Below are 19,559 nucleotides of genomic sequence, written 5' to 3'. Positions count from 1 at the left end.
TTAATTTTAACCATCTTAATAGATGTGTAATAGTATGTCATTATAGTTTTTCTTTACATTTCCCTAATAACTAATGATATTGGGTGTCTTCGTGTACTTATTTGCCATTTGTATTATTATTATTTGTATATCTTACTTGATAAAATATCTCTTCAGATTTTTTGCTCAGTAAGTTTTGTTTTTTAATTAAATTTTGAGAGTTCTCTAAATTTTATGGATACCAATCATTTATCATCTGTGTGGCTTGTAGGTAATTTCTACTAGTCTATGACCTTAGGAATTTTTAATTGCACTAGTGTTTAATTTTGAATCTTATGGATTTTAAGAAATCTTCGGCTAAATCAGTGTGAAAATTGTCTGTTTTATTCTTAAAGATTTTTAGCTTTTCAGATATTTTAGGTTTATAGTTCATTTTGAATTAATTTTATTAATTTTAATATATGGTGTGATAGATGAAGGGTTTTTTTTTTTTTTAATGTATGAACGTCTAATTGTTCTAACCCTGTTTGTTAAAGGGATTGTCCCTTCTCCATTGAACTACTTTTTTACCTTTGACAACCGATTAACTATGTACGTATGAGTCTGTTTTTGGACTCTCCATTTTGTTCAGTTCATTTGTTTACTCTTTTGCTCATGTCATGCTGAGTTTATTAATGGAGTTTTATAGCATACTCCTGAGGTAAGATACTATGAATCTTATTTTCTCCTTTCAAAACTGTTTGAAAAAAAATTGCTTTGGTTGTTCTAGTTCCTTTACCTTATTGATTTTAGTATCAACTCGTTGATTCTCAAAATCAAAATACTTGCTGATATTACCATTGTGATTACTTTGAATTTATGGGTCAACTTGGGGAGAATTGAGTCTTCTAATAAATGTGCATGGTGTATCATTTCACTTATTGAGTTCTTCTTCCACTCATCAATACTTTCAGCATGAAGAGGTTGTACCCATTTTATTTCATTTATATGTGTTATAATCTTTTTAGGTGTTATTCTAAATAGTACTGGTAGACAGTCATGCCATTTGCAAACAGAGGCAGGCTTATTTCTTCCCTTTCAATCTGTATGCCTTTTATTTCTTTCTTCTTACTTTATTGTACTTTCTAGGTCTTTAAGTGTGTTATGTTGAATAGGAGTGGTGACAGCAGATTTCCTTTCCTTTTTCTGACTCTTTGGAAGAAACCAGGTAGTCTTTTACTCTTAAATGGATAGGAATAATTTTATAGTAGATGCATTTTATCAGGTTGTGTAAGTACCCTTCTACCCCTGATTGGCTGAGAAGTTTTTCAGGAATGAGAGTTGGGTTTTCTCAAATGCGTATGTTTTGCATTTGTTGATGCTATCATATTTTTTTCTTTAGTCTGTTGACTGGTGAATTATGCTGATTGATCTTCTAATGCTGAGTCAAGTTGCATTCTTGGGATAAATCTGTATTTGTCTCTGGTTGTGGTGTGTTATCCTTTTTGTTAGTTACTGAATTTGATTAGCAATATTTTGTTGAGGATTTTTGCATATATGAGGGATAATGAGTTTTCTTTTCTTGTAACTTCTTTGTCAGATTTTGGTTTGTAGAACCTCATGTTCATAAAATGAATTTGAAACTTTCCCACCTACTGGTGTAGATTTTTTTTTCCCCCACTCTTTTTTTTTAAATTCCTGGTTAGTTTTACCACTGGTAATTTCTTGTGACCTATCTTCAAGGTTATTGATTCTTTTCTCAGCTCTGTTAAGTCTGAACCTACCAAAGACTTTAAAATTATTTTTAGTGCAGTTCTTGTTTTGACTATTTCAGGTTGACTCTTTTAGCATTTCTGTTCAACTCTTGTACTTTCTGTCTCGGACTTGCCATCTATTATGCATATTGTTTTTCTGCTCCATTTGAGCCTTTGTCATTATTGATAATTATTTTTAATTCCTTGGCTGATAGTTCCAACATATGAGTTACGTGATTTGCTTGCTCTTCAGATTTTGTGTAATGTAGAATTTTTTTCGAAGGAGAGTAGGAAATTACTTTATTTGAAGGAATAGTACAAATGAAAGAACTTGGATGGATATATTTGTATAAATTATAAAAAAGGTAATGATAACCCAGCATGCATGCATTACCCCCATGGCTAGGCCTACACTTTTTGAACAAATTCCAGCTATCATTTGCATGATGATAAAGACTGAAGTATATAGTATTTATGCCAAGAAGTAGGCATGACTCTTGTTCTGTTAAATTGTTAGTGTGGGGAGTTGAATCAGTCTTGTCTGAAGTTGATGATTTATGGGGTTTTTGTTGTTGTTGTTGCTTTGGTTACCCTCAGTGTATTGTCAACTGTAAATACTTCTGTCATCACTTCATCCTTAAGGTGAGAGTTGATTTGCTGAAAAGTTTAACTCAATGTTTTTACCCCACCTTTATCCTTAAGCCTTACTTGTACTTATGAGAGTCAGAGAGGTTCTCTCTGTCCTCTTTTGTTCCTCGTTTAGTAGAGTGGTGTTCCGTGTTTCTGGGAGCTTGTTTGCCTTGTGGTAGGCTCAAGGCCCTGGGAACTATTTAGCCTTGTGGTGGTGGGTAACAGACCTTATTTTTCATCCTAGACCAATGTTAGTTTTAGACAGGCTCTGTGTTTTTCTCTTCTCAGTAATCCTGCTTTTCCCCTGAGTTGTTTGGGGCCAGGATGATTTCCTTTCCTTCCCTCAGGGGTAGATACGACCTTCTAATTTGAGGGAATTATAAAAATTTGAATCATAAAAACACCAGAAGAAAAGTACGGAAGAATACTTAACGTATTTTCTAAGGATGGCTTAAGGTTGAAACAAAGATTTTGGCTTATTTGTATAAAAATTTTAAACTAGTGAATATCAAAAAGTGCAAGTGGGGAAAGGAAGATCCATGCCCATTTAGCTGTAAAAGTAAATGAAACTTCTACATCTGTAAAAGTAAATGATTTTCAGATAATTTTTTAATTAGAATAATTGAAAAATGGATTTTTAGCTATTATAAACAAAGAAGAATATAAAGGCATGCAAAGTAAAGGTTTCTAATATAAAGGTTATTTGTAGTGCAGAATGTCTCTTAAAAATTTCTCCATTTGAAGTTAGTTCTGCTAGATTATTTTAACATGATAGTTTTAAGGGCAAATTTGGAGAGAAGAGGAAGGAAGCATTTCTACAAGGCTTTAAAACTTTCATTGGGAAATTCTTTGGTCTGTATAATTACTTTGCATGTATTAATGATTAATATGTGTGTCTTCTGTGAGATCTTTTGAGAGAGAAACTTTCAGGCTAAAAACATTCCTTTTCCTAAGCAAGACTATTACATTCTATCAATCCTTTACGGGCTTCCCAGATTGTACTAGTGGTAGAGAACCCATCTGCCAAAGCAGAAAAAAAAAGAGACGCAGGTTCAATCCCTGGGTTGGGAAGATCTCTTGGAGAAGAAAATGGCAATCCACTCCAGTATTCTTGCCTAGAGAATCACATGGACAGAGGGGCCTGGCAGGCTACAGTCCATAGGGTTGAAGAGAGTCAGACGTGACTGAAGCAACTTAGCACATTGGTCCTTTAATATTTTTTCAGGTTTGAAGCTACCATGTATGAGGAGAGTGTACTCCGCTGCTTGCTGGATTATTCAGAAGCCTTAGAAGCAAATTCTTAGAAACTTAGTTGATGATGTTAGCCTCTACTTTTTCTGTACAGTTCCTAGAAAAGCAGAGGGGTTTGCCCAAAGTGTACAGTCGTTAGCAATAGTAGTAACACAGACTTCCTGGGCATTTGCGCTTTCATTACACTACATATGTGACCACTTCCCTGGTGGCTCAGTGGCAACGAATCCACCTGCTAGTGCAGGAGATGCAGGAGACATGGGTTCAGTCCCTGGCTCGAGAAAATCCCCTGGAATAGGAAATGGCAGCCCACTCCAGTATTCTTGCCTGGAAAATCCCATGGACGGAGGGATTACAGTCCATGGTGTCACAGAGAGTCTGACACAGCTGAGCACATGCACGTGTGTGACTACTAATTTTGTATTTGTACATTGGATGTACAGAATATCTGTTTGTAAATGGCTCTGTGGCATGGGGATTGACCAGTTTTAACCTTAGTGTTTGCATACTTTGTGAAAAGAGAAGTTGGTTAGCTTTCTGAATATTTCTTTTGGCCATTAATCGTAGGTAATATCAAAATGTGCCCTGGAGTCGCAGAATGTTTTGGGCATGTTGATTTGAATTTTAAGTCTGTAGTTAAAGTTTCTTTGAGGTCTCCTTTTTATGTGTGTCAATTGTGATTTATAGAGAAAATGATCTAGGGGCCCCCAAATCCTGAGCCTTAGAATTGGAGCACTATTTTATACACTCTTTAATTGAGTAAGTAAATAATCTGTAATAGTGAAGCACACATGGAGGGAGAGGACAATGCTTTCCTTTATACGGAGTAATTTATTTTTATTGCATGTTTATGTTATGTAGCATTACATGTAAATCCCATTATATGTAATCAAGTGGCTTTTCCTAGAATATGCCAAAGAAAAAAATGACTACAAATTTCCCATATTTCACTGCTAGGCCTTGTTTGTTTTGGTTTTGTTTCTTTGAAGCCAAGTGCCATTAATTTAAGAAATATGCCTCAAAACTGTGTGTTCTTGATCATAAACTTTCATCTGGAAAGGAACATCAGTGGAATATAGTTAGCATGCTGAGATTTTGAGTCATTATTACTTTTTAGCTTTAGGTTTTACTTTGAGTTTTCCTCATTTATAGCTTCAAATACAAGTGTAGATGCTGTTTTACTTAACCAAGCTTCATGGATGTAAACAGCCATTCTTTGGGACTTTCAGTTTTGCTACTGCTTGCTTGCGGCATAGTGAAGGCTTGTGAGGACAGATGTGTAACCCTTTAGGAATGTAACCTGTTAAGAAGCGAGTGTCAAGTTGAACACTCAGAGTACAAACTGCCGCCTAGCATATTTTAATGGTAGTTAATAGTGGATGCGTTTATGAGAGGGGTGATGAGCACACAAAAGTGCTGTGGGGTACCCTGGGAAGACTTGCTGTATGCTCAGTGGCAGCTTTTCATTTATTTATTTTTCCTATAGTTCCTCATTCAGCAGATTAGGATATTTTCAGTGCTATTATGTTCATTCTTTCTAAATTAAAAAAAAAATTATCATTAAAAATCAGGTTTAGTCTTATTTTTAATAGAAAAATATTGAAAAGAGGTGGTAGGTCCTGTGCACCCAGAATATAAATTAGAAACTAGGCAACAAATGTGGAGGCCCAGTAGAGATTTCTTGTTTTCTCCTTCTTTCCTATCTTCTTACCTTCATTTCTTCTTTCTCCCTCTTGCTCCTTCCACATAGCATCAAGAAGACAGTTATATTGGTATGTATTTAGCATCAAGAGGACAAAGTTATAGATATGTTGGCTCTGTCAAAGACTGTTCTCTTTGGAATACTAAGAATAGGCTGGTGTTTTGCATATATATTGCTTATAGGGTCATTTGGGGATTTGCATTAAATTGGTACTTTAGAAACAATGTAAGCTCTTCTGGTGGATTGTAACTTTCTCTGTGTCTCTTTAGAAATTATCCCCAGGAACCACCTTGCTTTTCTGGTGAAGCTCAAGTTTTAGGAAGGCTTTGCATTGTACCTCCATGATGAAATAAGATAATATATGTAAGACATTGTTATAAAGGTGATGAATAACCCTATAGAAAGAACATGAACTCTTATTTATGAATATGGCTCTCAATTTAGAGATTGTAAATTCTCTTAGATGGGTTGGATTTATTAATAGAAAAAGGTATATAGTATATATATATATATTTTGCTATTCATTAATTCAGTAACATATACTGAGTATTTAATATGCACAAGTCTTGGATGCTGGGAGTATTGTTATGAACAAGATAAACGGTCCCTGCTTTTATGGAACTTACGGTTTGCCAGGGGAGACAAACATGAAACAACCATTTACACAATAAATGTTATATATACAGTTGTGATGAGTGGTAAGACAAATGGGAAAAGTTTGAAAATCCATATTTGGTGGTTTGATAATCTTGGGATTAGATGGCTTCCTTGAGGAAGTGACATTTGAGTTACTTTATTATTATTGTAATGTGATTGAAGAATTCAGTTTAAATAAGTGCTTAAGGAAATACTGAAATAAGGGCTTTGGGGGCATTTTTGGTGGTTCAGTAGTTAAGACTCTGCTTCCAGTGCAGAAGGCATGGGTTTCCATCCTTGGTCAGGGAACTAAGCTCCAGCATGTTGCATGATGTGGCCAAAAAAAAAAAAAAATTAAGATTTAATAATAAACATGGTAACATAATTTTTTTTTTTACATAAATTTATGTTCTATTCTGGTCTTGGTATACCATTTGCAGAATTCACTTGAAATTGTTGACTTTCTTCATTGGCTTCCACAGTTCTTGGATGTACTTGTATGAGTCTAAGACTTCATAACCCACTCCAGTCTTGACAATAAATAAAAACTTCCAAGTTATAATGGATTTGAAATTTTTTGTTAAAATGCACTAAACTTACCTTGTATGCCATTCCAGTAATACTTCCTTAATTAAACCAACCAAGGCATTTCTATCGTACATCTTTCTTAGACTGAACTTCTTACAGGATAGAGGCCCTATCTCCAGAACCTTGCAGGATGTGAGACACATAATAAGTGTAAAATAAGCAAAGCTATTATGGATAATCTGGGTTAAATAAGGATGAAACAGTTTGGTAGCTGAATTTCCTGTTTCTTTTAACTTACTTTTTAGCGTAATACAGGGGCTTGGACTTAACAAAGTCTGGTTTTGAATACCGGTTCCTTAATGTGTAATCTTAGGCAAATAAACTTCTGTAAACCACATCTTCTTCATCTTAAAATCATGGGACTTCCCTAGTGGTCCAGTGGTTAAGATTCTGCACTTTCACTGCTGGTGGCTGGGGAACTAATATCCCATATGCCTTGAGGCGAGGCTAAAAAAAAAATGAGCTGAATAAAATAAAATGAAATTGCTTGTATAAAGTGCTTAGCACAGTGTCTAACATATCATAACTGTTCCAAAAATGGTGGCTAATATTATTACAAGATACAGATCTTCCTCTTACAATGGGGTAACTTCTAGATGAACCCATCAGAAGTTGAAAATATCCTAAGTTGAAGATGCGTTTAAAACACCTGATCTACTGAATATCCTAGCTTAAGTTTACCTACATTCAGTATGCTTAAAATACTTTCATAAGCCTGGGCAAAGTCATCTAAAATATAGCATATTTTATAATAAGATGTTGCATATCTCATGTAATTTATTGAATCCTGTACTGAAAGTGGAAAGCAGAATGGTTGTATGAGTATAGAAAGGTTTTAAGTGTACATCACCTGTTAACGTTTGTGTTTGTTGCCTGGCTTGGGCAGCTTCCTGCCAAGGCCCAGCATCAGGAGGGAGTATTGTACTGCTCTTAGCCTGGGAAAATACTAAAATTCAGAATTCAAAATAAGGTTTCTACTGAATACATATTGTTTTCACACTGTCCTAAAGTCAAAAAATCTTAGGTTGAACCATTCTTGAGTTGGGGACCATCTGTGTATGCACTGAACTTTTTTATCTGTTTTATCTATCATGTTTAAAACAGACACATGTAGTGACCCAGGATACTGGTATATGTTAGAGCAGCTAATTGGCCCTTTCTATAATTAAACTGAGGCAAAAAGTAAGAAGTTAATAACTAGTTGGCTGTTTTGAAATGAAACTTGATGAACTTTTATTGATAAGTGGATAACTGTGGCCCATATTGTAATGAAGCCATTATCTTCCTTTATAAGTCAGTTTTAAAAAAATAATAAACCAGTAAGTTTTTGTGGCTTTTTAAAACACCAAATAATCCTACAGTGCACTTGGATGTAGGAAATTTGCCTGAATTGATATATATGTGTGTATGGATATATTTATAAACATACTTGGATTGGGGAATGGAAAGAGTAGCAGCTGTAGTCTATAAATTTTCAGCTTCTGTAAACTTATTTTAAATACTTCTCTGTTACTGTCTTTGCCTATATAATGAAGTTCAGTTCAGTCAGTCAGTCATGTCCGACTCTTTGCGACCCCATGAACTGCAGCACGCCAGGCCTCCCTGTCCATCACCAACTCCCAGAGTCCACCCAAATCCATGTCCATTGAGTTGGTGATGCCATCAATCATCTCATCCTCTGTCGTCCCCTTCTCCTACCCTCAATCTTTCCCAGCATCAGGGTCTTTTCAAATGAGTCAGCTCCTATCAGGTGGCCAAAGTATTGAGTTTTAGCTTCAACATCAGTCCTTCCGATGAACACCTAGGACTGATATAATGAAGTGCTGCTGCTGCTGCTGCTGCTGCTGCTGCTACTAAGTCACTTCAGTCATGTCTGACTCTGTGCGACCCCATAGACGGCAGCCTACCAGGCTCCCCTGTCCTTGGGATTCTCCAGGCGAGAACACTGGAGTGGGTTACCATTTCCTTCTCCAGTGCATAAAAGTGAAAGTGAAGTCACTCAGTCGTGCCCGACCCTCAGCGACCCCATGGACTGCAGCCTTCCAGGCTCCTCCATCCATGAGGTTTTCCAGGCAAGAGTACTGGAGTGGGGTACCATTGGCTTCTCTGAATGAAGTACTATAACTTATAATTTTAGCACTATTAATATAACTCTTTACATTTACCAATATTGACATTTTCTGACTTATCTTTATGAAAGTAAAGGATGTAAGGGAATTTAATTTCAGAGTTGGCTTTACATTTATTTTTATTCAGTGTTACACTTTACACTTTTGATTTGATTTGATTATGTTTACACTTATGATTTGCTGGCAAAAATAAATACAGTTGAATTTTTTTTAACAACTTGGGGGTTAGGGATGCCGACCCTCAGTACAGTAGAAGATCCGGAGTACTTTGCATTTGGCCCTTGGTGTCAGAGGTTCTGCATTTGTGGATTCAAATGGACATACTTATTGAAAAAACCTGTGTGTAAGTGACTCCACAGTTCAGTTCAGGGTCAGCTGTACTGCCTGAAACAAAGCAAAAGATATATTAAGGCCTTTTAATTTTACATTTAAAAAAATGAATTTCAAGTTTTTCCATAAGCAAAAATATACACAAATTAGTGGTTTATTGTTTTTGTTGTTGTTAAACCCTAGGTACTAATTGTAGTCAAACGATTCATAGACTAGTATATGGAATATAGTACATAAGATGTTTGGGTTGAAAATGTTAATGAAGATATATGACCATCTGAAAAACTTTGTTTTTGCATTTGGAACATTTTGACTTTGATTTGCATGCTTTTCAGAACACTTAAAAGGACAGCATTCTACATGTCTAGGGGGTTCTTTGGAGAAGGCAATGGCACCCCACTCCAATACTCTTGCCTCAAAAATCCCATGGAGGGAGGAGCCTGGTAGGCTGTGGTCCATGGGGTCGCTAAGAGTCTGACACACGACTGAGTGACTTCACTTTCACGCATTGGAGAAGGAAATGGCAACCCACTCCAGTGTTCTTGCCTGGAGAATCCCAGGGATGGGGGAGCCTGGTAGGCTGCCGTCTATGGGGTTGCACAGAGTCGGACATGACTGAAATGACTTAGCAGCAGCAGCAGCAGGGGTTTCCTAGGGGTCCATTTATAGGAGTTTACCTACAAAATTAAAGCCAGCTGGCACCTTTATGTCAGGTAACCTGACAATCTCTCTTTCTAAAAGTGAGTGATATTTGTGATAATAGTGTTATTTGCAGCTTTTCTCAAACAACTTTATTTATATTTTCTCACTTGCTCCTAGAACATCACTGAGATTAAGAAGCAGGCAGTTTCAGTTAAGCATCTGTGTCATGCCAAAGATTACAAAGCAAGTCATTGATAATTTGGTATCTGAATATCAATCTTCTTATTTTTTCCCCTCTTTCCGCATGTTAGATTATTTTCACCAGGTTATTTTACTGGTTCCTTAATCCATTTGAGATTTTAGAAATCTTAGCCTGTAAGGTGATTTGCTAAGTATTATACAGTACATACTGAAAGAGTGGACTTGGAAGTTAAAGATTGCACAATAAAATTATTCTCTCAACTTGCCAGTATGCATTTCTAGACATGGTTTTCCTTTGTTTATTTATTACAGTTCTACATTTGGCCTTTAGCAGAATTAGACCATGATGATTAAAATCTGGAAAGAACTCTTTCTTGTAATTTAGGTTTTTAACCTATTAGCAGTGGCCATGTATTTTCCATTTCAAAAACAGCTTAGATTTTGTAAGAAAGTGGATAAAAGCCTTATGTCTATTTAAAATATTCAGATTTCTAAATTCCTTTAAAAAGGTAACTTTTCGTGGAGGTTTAGAAAAAATCTTTAAGAAAATGAAATTTAGAATAGATTTCTATTGTGCTAGAAGAATTTGGGGAGCTGATGTAATCATTAGTGGCCCTGGAAATAAAACCCACAACTGGGATTTTAAAAATTATCTTTAATAAAAGTATGTCAGAAGATTTCCCAGTGACATCAGTATGGATGCTTGCTTTAGAATTCAACGGTGAGATCAAAAGAGTAATTATTCCAAGTTGGAGATGTGTGCTGGGATGGATTACAACGTCCTGTTGTGATTGGACGGGAAGTAAACATAATTTATTTTCCTGAATTATGATTGGCTAAAACCCTTTTCTTTCCACGTTATTTTTCTAACAACTGAATTCGGAGCCTTTCCAAACGGTTTTTATTGTCAGACCAACGAGTTTGGGGTATGTACTAGTATTAAAAGTACTCAAATGCATGGAAAAACTGTTCTTGAATTTTAAGAATGTTGACAAAAGCCCTCAACCGGGTGTCTGGCTTTCTTGAAACAAAGCAGTAGCGAGGTGTAAATCTCTGAATAGCTCAAACCCGAATTGAGTGTTAGGGCTTCCCTTGTGGCTCAGCTGGTAAAGAATCCGCCTGCAATGTGGGAAACCTGGGTTCGATCCTTGGGTTGGGAAGATCCCTTGGAGAAGGGAAAGGCTACCCACTCCAGGATTCTGGCCTGGAGAATTCCATTGTATAGCCCATAGGGTCGCAAAGAGTCGGACACCACGGAGCGTGTAGTGAGTGTCTCCCCAGACAGGAAATACGAAAGGATGACTGTTTCCTTCATTTTAATTTAAAGACGTGTACTGTGTTTCTGCACTGACTGAGTTCTGTTGGCTTAGTTTTCAGTTGAAAGTGTTGCTCTGCGTTGCTGCTGGGACTGCGGGACTGCTAATTCAGGCAGAATTCGGGCTAACTCAGACTGCAGGGCGCCATTTGTTCGGCGGGGAAAAAATATCACTCAGGAGATGCGGCTGTTAATCTGGAGTTTGTTTTGCGACCCAGAGTGGAACCAGCACAGTTCACTTTCACCTCACTCAACCCCCCACCCCAACCTCCCACTTCTCAGGGAGCGACGAGTAGAGAGGTGGACCCCAAACACTACGTTTCTGAAGGACTACATTCCCTTCTCCCGCCCCTACTTTTTTTTTCTAAATCCAGTCTGGTCCCGCAGCCGCCGCGTCGGGCACTACTTTCCGTCTGCGGTGGTTCCTCCGACCCTCTCCCGCGGCTCCCTCCCCCAGCCCGCGCCGGCGGAAGGAGACGCGCGGCGCGCTCGCAACCACGCTAGTGGATGGGGAGGCGGAGTAGTACTGGCCGCGGCGCGGTGGCGGCAGCAGCTGGAGCTGCATCGGGGGTCTCAGGCGGCGTGTGGAAATTTGTAAATTTCTTTCTTTCATTTGTGGAGCTGTAGCTAGAGGCTGCAGGTCGGAGAGTCCAGGGCAGTGTTGAGGACTGAGTGACTGAGGTCGCTGTGCCCTTCTGGGCAGAGAGTCCGGTGCGCCGCGGAGTCTGCGCTCGCTCGCGGGGCCGCCGCCTTTCCCGGGTCCGCTGTCTTCAGCATGGACAGCCGGTAGGAGCGGGGTTTCGTTGATTCCTTGGCAGCCGAGGAGGCGGCGGCTGCTTTGGCAGTGACGGCTATGGCGGTGGAGACGCGGCCGGAGCTGGTGGGGAAGCGGTTCCTGTGCCTGGCGCTCGGCGAAGAGGCGCGGCTGGAGCGCGGGGAGAGCGGACGCTGCTGGCGGGGCTGGCGAGCGGGGGTTATCCGAGCGGTGTCACACAGGGACAGCCGCAATCCCGACCTGGCGGTAAGAGCGCGACCACCCCTCAGTCTCCAGCCCGCGGCCGCACCCCCACTCGTGGTCCCGCCGCCGCACTGTGTGGGGGTTACTTCTGGCACCTGGTTCAGCGGGCCAACTGGCGGTCACGCCCCTCTCCTGCGCTCTTGGGCGGGTTTGCCCACATACCCTGCCGGGGTCGCCACCTCCTCACAAGTAGCTTCTGTGGAGGCGGTCATCCGGCGGGACTCCCCGGCACCCGCCAGGGCCTTTCGGCCACTGTCCGGGTGGGGTCCGGCCGCGGCTTCCCCTGCGGTGCCCCGGCGGCCGCGGAGACCTTACGGAAAGGCGGGGCTGCGAGCCCGGCGCCGCGCGTGCAGGTGGGGGTGGGGGTGGGGGTGGGCCGCTCGTGGCGGTGAGGGGCCAGCTTCACCAGCGTCTGTTTGCAAAACTCTTAATAGTGCAGAGGGTTTGGAGATTTAAAACTTACCCTTAAGGTCACTGAAGGGGAGGGAGGAAAGAAAAGAGGTCTTTGGTTTTCCAGCCTGTCTTGAGATTCGTACGTATTTTCGAGGCAAAGGCCTTGGCAGTGGCAGGTGTCCTGATTAAACCTTATTTATACAGTAGATGCTTGGTTTTCTAACCGGAAACGAAGAAAGTGGAAAATTTCGGTTTGGAGGGTCGTGGAAATGAATATCTTCCTCCCTCCCGCCCTTCTTTCCTTGGGATTGTTGTTTTTCCATAGTTTTTGTTGTTGTTGTTAGAAGGGAATAGTTCTTTGAAGTCATCCGTTCCTGGGTTTCATATGACTTTAAGTGAAACGAGATATTGTCAATTAAAACGTTTAATACCCCGCGAAACCTTAAAGTGGCTTTTTCTTTGCTTGCTTTTCCTTACATGTGACACTGCCAATAGTTTCTTTCAGTCGTGTAGAAATGTGCAAGATTCTGAGACGGGATACGCTGTTAGTGTTCCAGTAACATTTTCGCCAGGGGACGGGTTGGAGTTAAGGAGCCAAGTACAGGCAGGACATTGATAGGTTTTGAAAGACTGATTTATGAATACATAATCCATGAAGTTTATTGGTAATACCCTGGGGTATTTTTCACTGAATATTTAAAATTTGGGAACTTTTATCTTTTTATGTGCAGGTTTACAATTCCGAAATTTCTTTAGTATGTATATGTGTACATACCTAATATTTTTGTTGGAGGGTTTGAGTCTGTTTTCTTTAAGTCCAGTTTGATGAATGTAGTCAGTGATATGGTTTCTTGCTGCCTGTATTAGTGTCGGCTTGACATTGCAAAGCATGTTTGCAGAATAGAGGTAATTTTGGAGATTCTGGTTGGTCATTCTCATTGAAAAAAAAACAGAGTCAGCTTTTTAAAAAAAACAACCCAAACATTTCTTAACGGTGCTGCAGACTGGCAGTTCAGTGTATTTGCGTAAAAAGCGTGTGTTGATTTTATTTTTCTTCCTTTTACTCTGCTATGTAATTGTCTTGATTTTATGTGGAAGATAGATTATGGGTTAGCCTTTTTAAATGGTTTCAAAACAAACATGGAATGATATTTTGTTTTCCGCAAATTTTTAGTAGATACATGAGAATTGGGAGATATAGTTTTAAATATGAGTATCACTGGGGACAGCCAATTTATCAAAGTTAAATATATTAAAAACTTATATGAGAATTTAAATGATATAAAGAGAGGGGAGTTTTCAAATACTGCGTTTGAAAAGGCAAGGTTAATAGATTTGGTATTTAAAAATGAAAAGTATATGTGGATGGAGGAAATTGGCTGGAAAGACCAGGAAGGAGTTTTCTCAGATGGTGAAAATGTTTTGTATCTTAATTATTGATTACATGTGTGCATACATATATTAAAACTCATTGAATTGTGCACTTAATAACTGTGCATTTCATTTGTGCAAATTTTCCCTCAGAAATGTGTTTTGAACTATATTGTAACTGTGTGAACCTTGGACAGTTTTCCTTTAACCGTCTTAAAAAAATTTACAGTATAATCTGAGTTTCTAGCCTGGAACCTACAGATTTAGAGTTATTTTCAAACTTTATTATATTCATATCTCTTTCCATTCATGTTACCTAAGTTAAATGAAACTTGAGACAGTTTAGCATCACCAAAATGTAATTCGAATGGTACATTTTTGTGACTGCAGAATGAATCAAGGCCAAAGGAGCTTGATCAGTTACATGAAAAATACTATTAAATTGGCTGTTTTGGTTTTTTGTTATTGCATGTCTGTATAATTTAAAACTTAACAGGGTCGTTAGTAATCTCAGCTGTGCATGTGTTTTATGACACATGATTTGGGAGGATAATTAGTTTAGGGGATGATTATCATTTAGTCACTGAGTTGTGCCGAACTCTTCTGACTCCATGGACTGTAGACCACCAGGCTCCTCTGTCTGTGGGATTAACCAGGCAAGAATATTGGAGTGGGTTGCCATTTCCTTCAGGAGATCTTCTCGACCCAGGAATCAAAACCAGGTCTCCTGCATTGCAGGCAGGTTCTTTACCAACTGAGCCATAACAGAAGCCCAATATTTATTCATTTGGCTTCACTGGGTCTTAGTTATGTCGCTCAGGATCTTTGATTTTTGCTAGGGCCAAAAAAAAAAAAAAAAAAAGATCTTCACGACCAAGATAATCACGATAGTGTGATCACTCACCTAGAGCCAGATATCTACGTCAAGGCTGTATATTGTCACCTTGCTTATTTAACTTATATGCAGAGTACATCATGAGAAACACTGGGCTGGAAGAAGCACAAGCTGGAATCAAGATTGCCGGGAGAAATATCAATCACCTCAGATATGCAGATGGCACCACCCTTATGGCAGAAAGTGAAGAGGAACTAAAAAGCCTCTTGATGAAAGTCAAAGAGGAGAGTGAAAAAGTTGACTTAAAGCTCAACATTCAGAAAACGAAGATCATGGCATCTGGTCCCATCACTTCATGGGAAATAGATGGGGCAACAGTGGAAACAGTGTCAGACTTTATTTTGGGGGTCTTCAAAATCACTGCAGATGGTGACTGCAGCCATGAAATTAAAAGACGCTTACTCCCTTGGAAGGAAAGTTATGACCAACTTAGATAGCATATTCAAAACCAGAGACATTACTTTGCCAACAAAGGTCCGTCTAGTCAAGGCTATGGTTTTTCCAGTAGTCACGTATGGATGTGAAAGTTGGACTGTGAAGAAGGCTGAGCACTGGAGAATTGATGCTTTTGAACTGTGGTGTTGGAGAAGACTCTTGATAGTCCCTTGGACTGCAAGGAGATCCAACCAGTCCATTCTAAAGGAGACAGTCCTGGGTGTTCTTTGGAAAGACTGATGCTAAAGCTGAAACTCCAGTATTTTGGCCACCTCATGTGAAGAGTTGACTCACTGAAAAAGACCCTTATGCTGGGAGGGACTGGGAGTAGGAGGAGAAGGGGACGACAGAGGATGAGATGGCTGGATGGCATCACTGACTCGATGGGCATGATTTGGGTGAACTCCGGGAGTTGGTGATGGACAGGGAGGCCTGGCGTGCTGCGATTCATGGGGTCACAAAGAGTCGGACACCACTGAGCGAATGAACTGAACTGAACTGAAGGCATGTAGGTTCTTTAGTTTCAGCGTGTAGGATCTGGTTCCCTGACCAGGGATCAAAACCAGGCTTCCTGCCTTGGGAGCACAGAGTTTTAGCCACTGGACCACCAGGGAAGTTTAGGGGATACTATGTCTCAAAAGTTAATCAGTTTCTCTTATTTTTGGTCTTACATGTGAAGAATTTCCATGTGCATTAGTTTCCTGTGGAGCTTCCTCTGTGGCTCAAATGGTAAAGAATCCATCTGCAGTGCCAGAGACCTGGATTCTTTCCCTGGGTTGGGAAGATGCCCTGCAGAAGGGAACGGCTACCCACTCCAGTATTTTGGCCTGGAGAATTCCATAGACTGTATAGTCCATGGGGTCACAAAGAGTGAGACACTGCTGAGCGACTTTCACTTTAATTTCGTGTACTACTGTTAACTAGTTATCACAGCCTGTTTGATTTAAACCACTAGTCTTCAGCCTTTTTTTGGCACCAGAGACTGGTTTTGTAGAAATTTTTCCATGGGAGTGAGGTGGGGGTGGTTTTGGGATGATTCAAGCACATTACATTTATTGTGCACTTTATTTCTATTTTGTGGCAATCTCAGGATAGTCTCTGTTGACATTAGGGTTAAGGTCCGAGCTCCTATGAGAATCTAATGGTGCTGCTGATCTGACAGGAGGTGGAACTCAGACGTTATTCCTAGTGATAGGGAGCAGCTGTAAATGCAGATGAAGCTTCATGCTGGCCAGCCTGCTATGCCTCCTCGTTCCTAACAGGGTTGGGACCTCTGCCCGATTTAAGCAATATAAATGAATTATATTTTAATGGTTCTGGAGATGACAAGTCTAACTTGCGGGTTTCCGTAGGCCAAAATCAAGGTGTGATTAGAACTTGCTCTTTTCTGGAGGCTCTGAGGGAGATGATTTCTTTTCCTTTTCTAGTTTGTAGAAGCAGCCCACATTCCTTGGCTCATGGTCCTCTTCCTCTTTAAAATCCAGCAATTTATCTTTCTGTTTTTCTCTAGTTACATCACCCTCTTGACTCTGCTGTTTCCCTTTAAATACTTTTAAGTACCCTTGTGGTCATATTGGGCCTATCCAGATAATCTAAGATAATCTCCACATCTGCTAATTAACAACCTTAATTCCATTTCTGTTCTCATTTGCCATGGAAGTTTAACATAGTTACAGGTTTCATGTATTCAGTTTAGTTCAGTTCAGTTGCTCAGTCTTGTCCGACTCTTTGCGACCCCATGAATAGCAGCACGCCAGGCCTCCCTGTCTATCACCAACTCCCGGAGTTCACTCAGACTCACATCCATCGAGTCCGTGATGCCATCCAGCCATTTCATCCTCGGTCGTCCCCTTCTCCTCCTGCCCCCAATCCCTCCCAGCATCAGAGTCTTTTCCAATGAGTCAACTCTTCACATGAGGTGGCCAAAGTACTGGAGTTTCATAGCATCATTTCCTTCCAAAGAAATCCCAGGGCTGATCTCCTTCAGAATGGACTGGTTGGATCTCCTTGCAGTCCAAGGGACTCTCAAGAGTCTTCATGTATTAGGACATGAATATTTTGGGGGTGGCATTCTGCCCAACACACCATGGTAGCATAAAAAACCTCTTACATTATGAACATATGATTTGATACAAATCCATTGAGGCCAAAATGTTTATGCTGCAGGTTTTAATGATTATCTGGTCTCTTAAGTAAATGAGTAAATTTGTAGAAGTTTTACACAGCTGTCCTTGGATAATTTCACATATTCTGTTGGTTACGTTTAAGAAATGTTTTGAAAAATCTGGGATATTTTGACTTTATCTGAACTCTTTTTATTCAGGAGGGCCAAGCTACCATTGAAGTAAAATAGGTTTTGAGCCCTCAGCATGTTTGTTTTTTAGCTCCATTGTTGTAGAAAGTTTCTTGCTTTGTTATGCATGTTGAACATTTATGACTGCCAAATGTATCAGGTTTTTTCCAGGACACAGAAGGAACCAAAAATCATAGCATTGTGTTTTGCAGACCAAACATTTAAGTTTGTACACAGGGGAATTGTCTCATGATCACTTAGTGAGGAGTAGGTGACCTTCAGGCACTGATTTTGAACTATTCTAAACTGTGTGCTGGGCTTCCCACATGGCCCAGAGGTGAAGAGTCTGCCTGTCAGGGCATGAGACATGGGTTCAGTTTATGGGTGCAGAAGATACGCTGGAGAAGGAAATGCAACCCATCCAGTATTCTTGCCTCGGAAATTCCATGGAGAGAGGAGCCTGGTGGGCTGCAGTCCATGGGATCGTGAAAGAGTGGGACACAACAGTGACTAAAAACAAAAAATGGTGTGAATTGTATGTTTCTGTGTAAAATTAAAGAAACTTTTGTTTCCGTCCTTTTCACCTATGATAGAACATTCTGGCACATATTTTGATGCCATTAATTTAAAACAGAATGTTGTCATTCAGTTCAGTCGCTCAGTCATTTCCGACTCTCTGCAAGCCATTGGGATGTAGCACACCAGGCTTCCCTGTCCTTCACCAACTCCTGGAGCTTGCTAAAACTCATGTTCATCGAGTCAGTCTCGCCATCTCATACTCCAACCATCCCATACTCTGTCGACCCCTTCTCCTCCTGCCTTCAATCTTTTCCAGCATCAGGGTCTTTTCTAATGACTCAGTTCTTTGCTTCAGGTGGTCAAAATATTGGAGTTTCAGCTTCAGCATCAGTCCTTCCAGTGCATATTCAGGACTGATCTCCTTTAGGATGGACTGGTTGGATCTCCTTGCAGTCCAAGGGACTCTCAAGAGTCTTCTCTGACACTATAGTTCAAAAGCATCAATTCTCTGGTGGTCAGCTTTCTTTATAGTCCAACTCTCACATCTATACATGACTACTGGAAAAACCATAGCTTTGTCTAGATGGACCTTTGTTGGCAAAGTAATATCTCAGCTTTCATTATGCTGTCTATGTTGGTCATAGCTTTTCTTCCAAGGAGCAAGCGTCTTTTAATTTCATGGCTGCAGTCTTGATATGCAGTGATTTTGGAGCCCCCCAAAATAAAGTCTTGTCACTGTTTCCATCTATTTCCATCTATTGCCACTGTTTCCCCATTTATTTGCCATGAAGTGATGGGACCGGATGCCATGGTCTTAGTTTTTGGAATGTTGAATTTTATGCCAGCTTTTCACTCTCCTTTTTCACTTTCATCAAAAGGCTCTTTAGTTCTTCTTCACTTTCTGCCAGAAGGGTCGTGTCATCCGCATATCTGAGGTTATAGATATTTCTCCTGGCAGTCTTGATTCCAGCTTGTGCTTCATCCAGCCCAGCGTTTCTCATGATGTACTCTGCATATCAGTCAAATAAGCAGGGTGACAAGATACAGCCCTGATTTACTCCTTTGCCCGTTTGGAACCAGCCTGTTGTTCCGTGTCCTGTTCTAACTGTTGCTTCTTGATTTGTATACACATTTCTCAGGAGGCACGTAAGGTGGTCTGGTATTCCCATCTCTTTAAGAATTTACCACAGTTTGTTGTGATCCACTCTGGCAAAGGCTTTGACATAGTCAATAAAGCAGATGTTTTTCTGGAATTCTCTTGCTTTTTCTATGACCCAAGGATGTTGGCAATTTGATTTCTCGTTCCTCTGCCTTTTCTAAATCCAGCTTGAACATTTGAAAGTTCTCGGTTCATGTAGTGTTGAAGTCTTTTTTGGAGAATTTTGAGCATTACTTTGCTAGAGTATGAGATGAGTGCAATTGTGTGGTAGTTTGAGCATTCTTTGGCATTGCCTTTTTTGGGGATTGGAATGAAAACTGACCTTTTCCAGTCCTCTGGT

General features: G+C 40.0%; 1 protein-coding gene across 4 annotated transcripts in view; it reads left to right on the top strand.

Annotated features, from left to right (window-relative positions):
* JMJD1C (jumonji domain containing 1C) overlaps positions 1-19,559 on the top strand; it is a 321,244-nt gene that overhangs the window by 34,029 nt on the left and 267,656 nt on the right. For 3 of the 4 annotated variants that reach the window (XM_042241158.2, XM_060406499.1, XM_012105133.5), the window contains exon 1: positions 11,656-12,157. The exons of the other annotated variant lie outside the window; for it this stretch is intronic. In XM_042241158.2, coding sequence (XP_042097092.1) covers positions 11,990-12,157 — 168 coding nt within the window. In that variant the 5' untranslated portion in view covers positions 11,656-11,989. Of the gene's footprint in view, positions 1-11,655; positions 12,158-19,559 lie in introns of those variants that run through there. 4 annotated transcript variants of the gene reach the window in all.

The sequence above is a fragment of the Ovis aries genome, chromosome 25 (genome assembly GCF_016772045.2).
Source record: "Ovis aries strain OAR_USU_Benz2616 breed Rambouillet chromosome 25, ARS-UI_Ramb_v3.0, whole genome shotgun sequence".
NCBI classification, from domain to species: Eukaryota; Metazoa; Chordata; class Mammalia; order Artiodactyla; family Bovidae; genus Ovis; species Ovis aries.
This window is presented reverse-complemented; position numbering and strand designations above follow the sequence as displayed.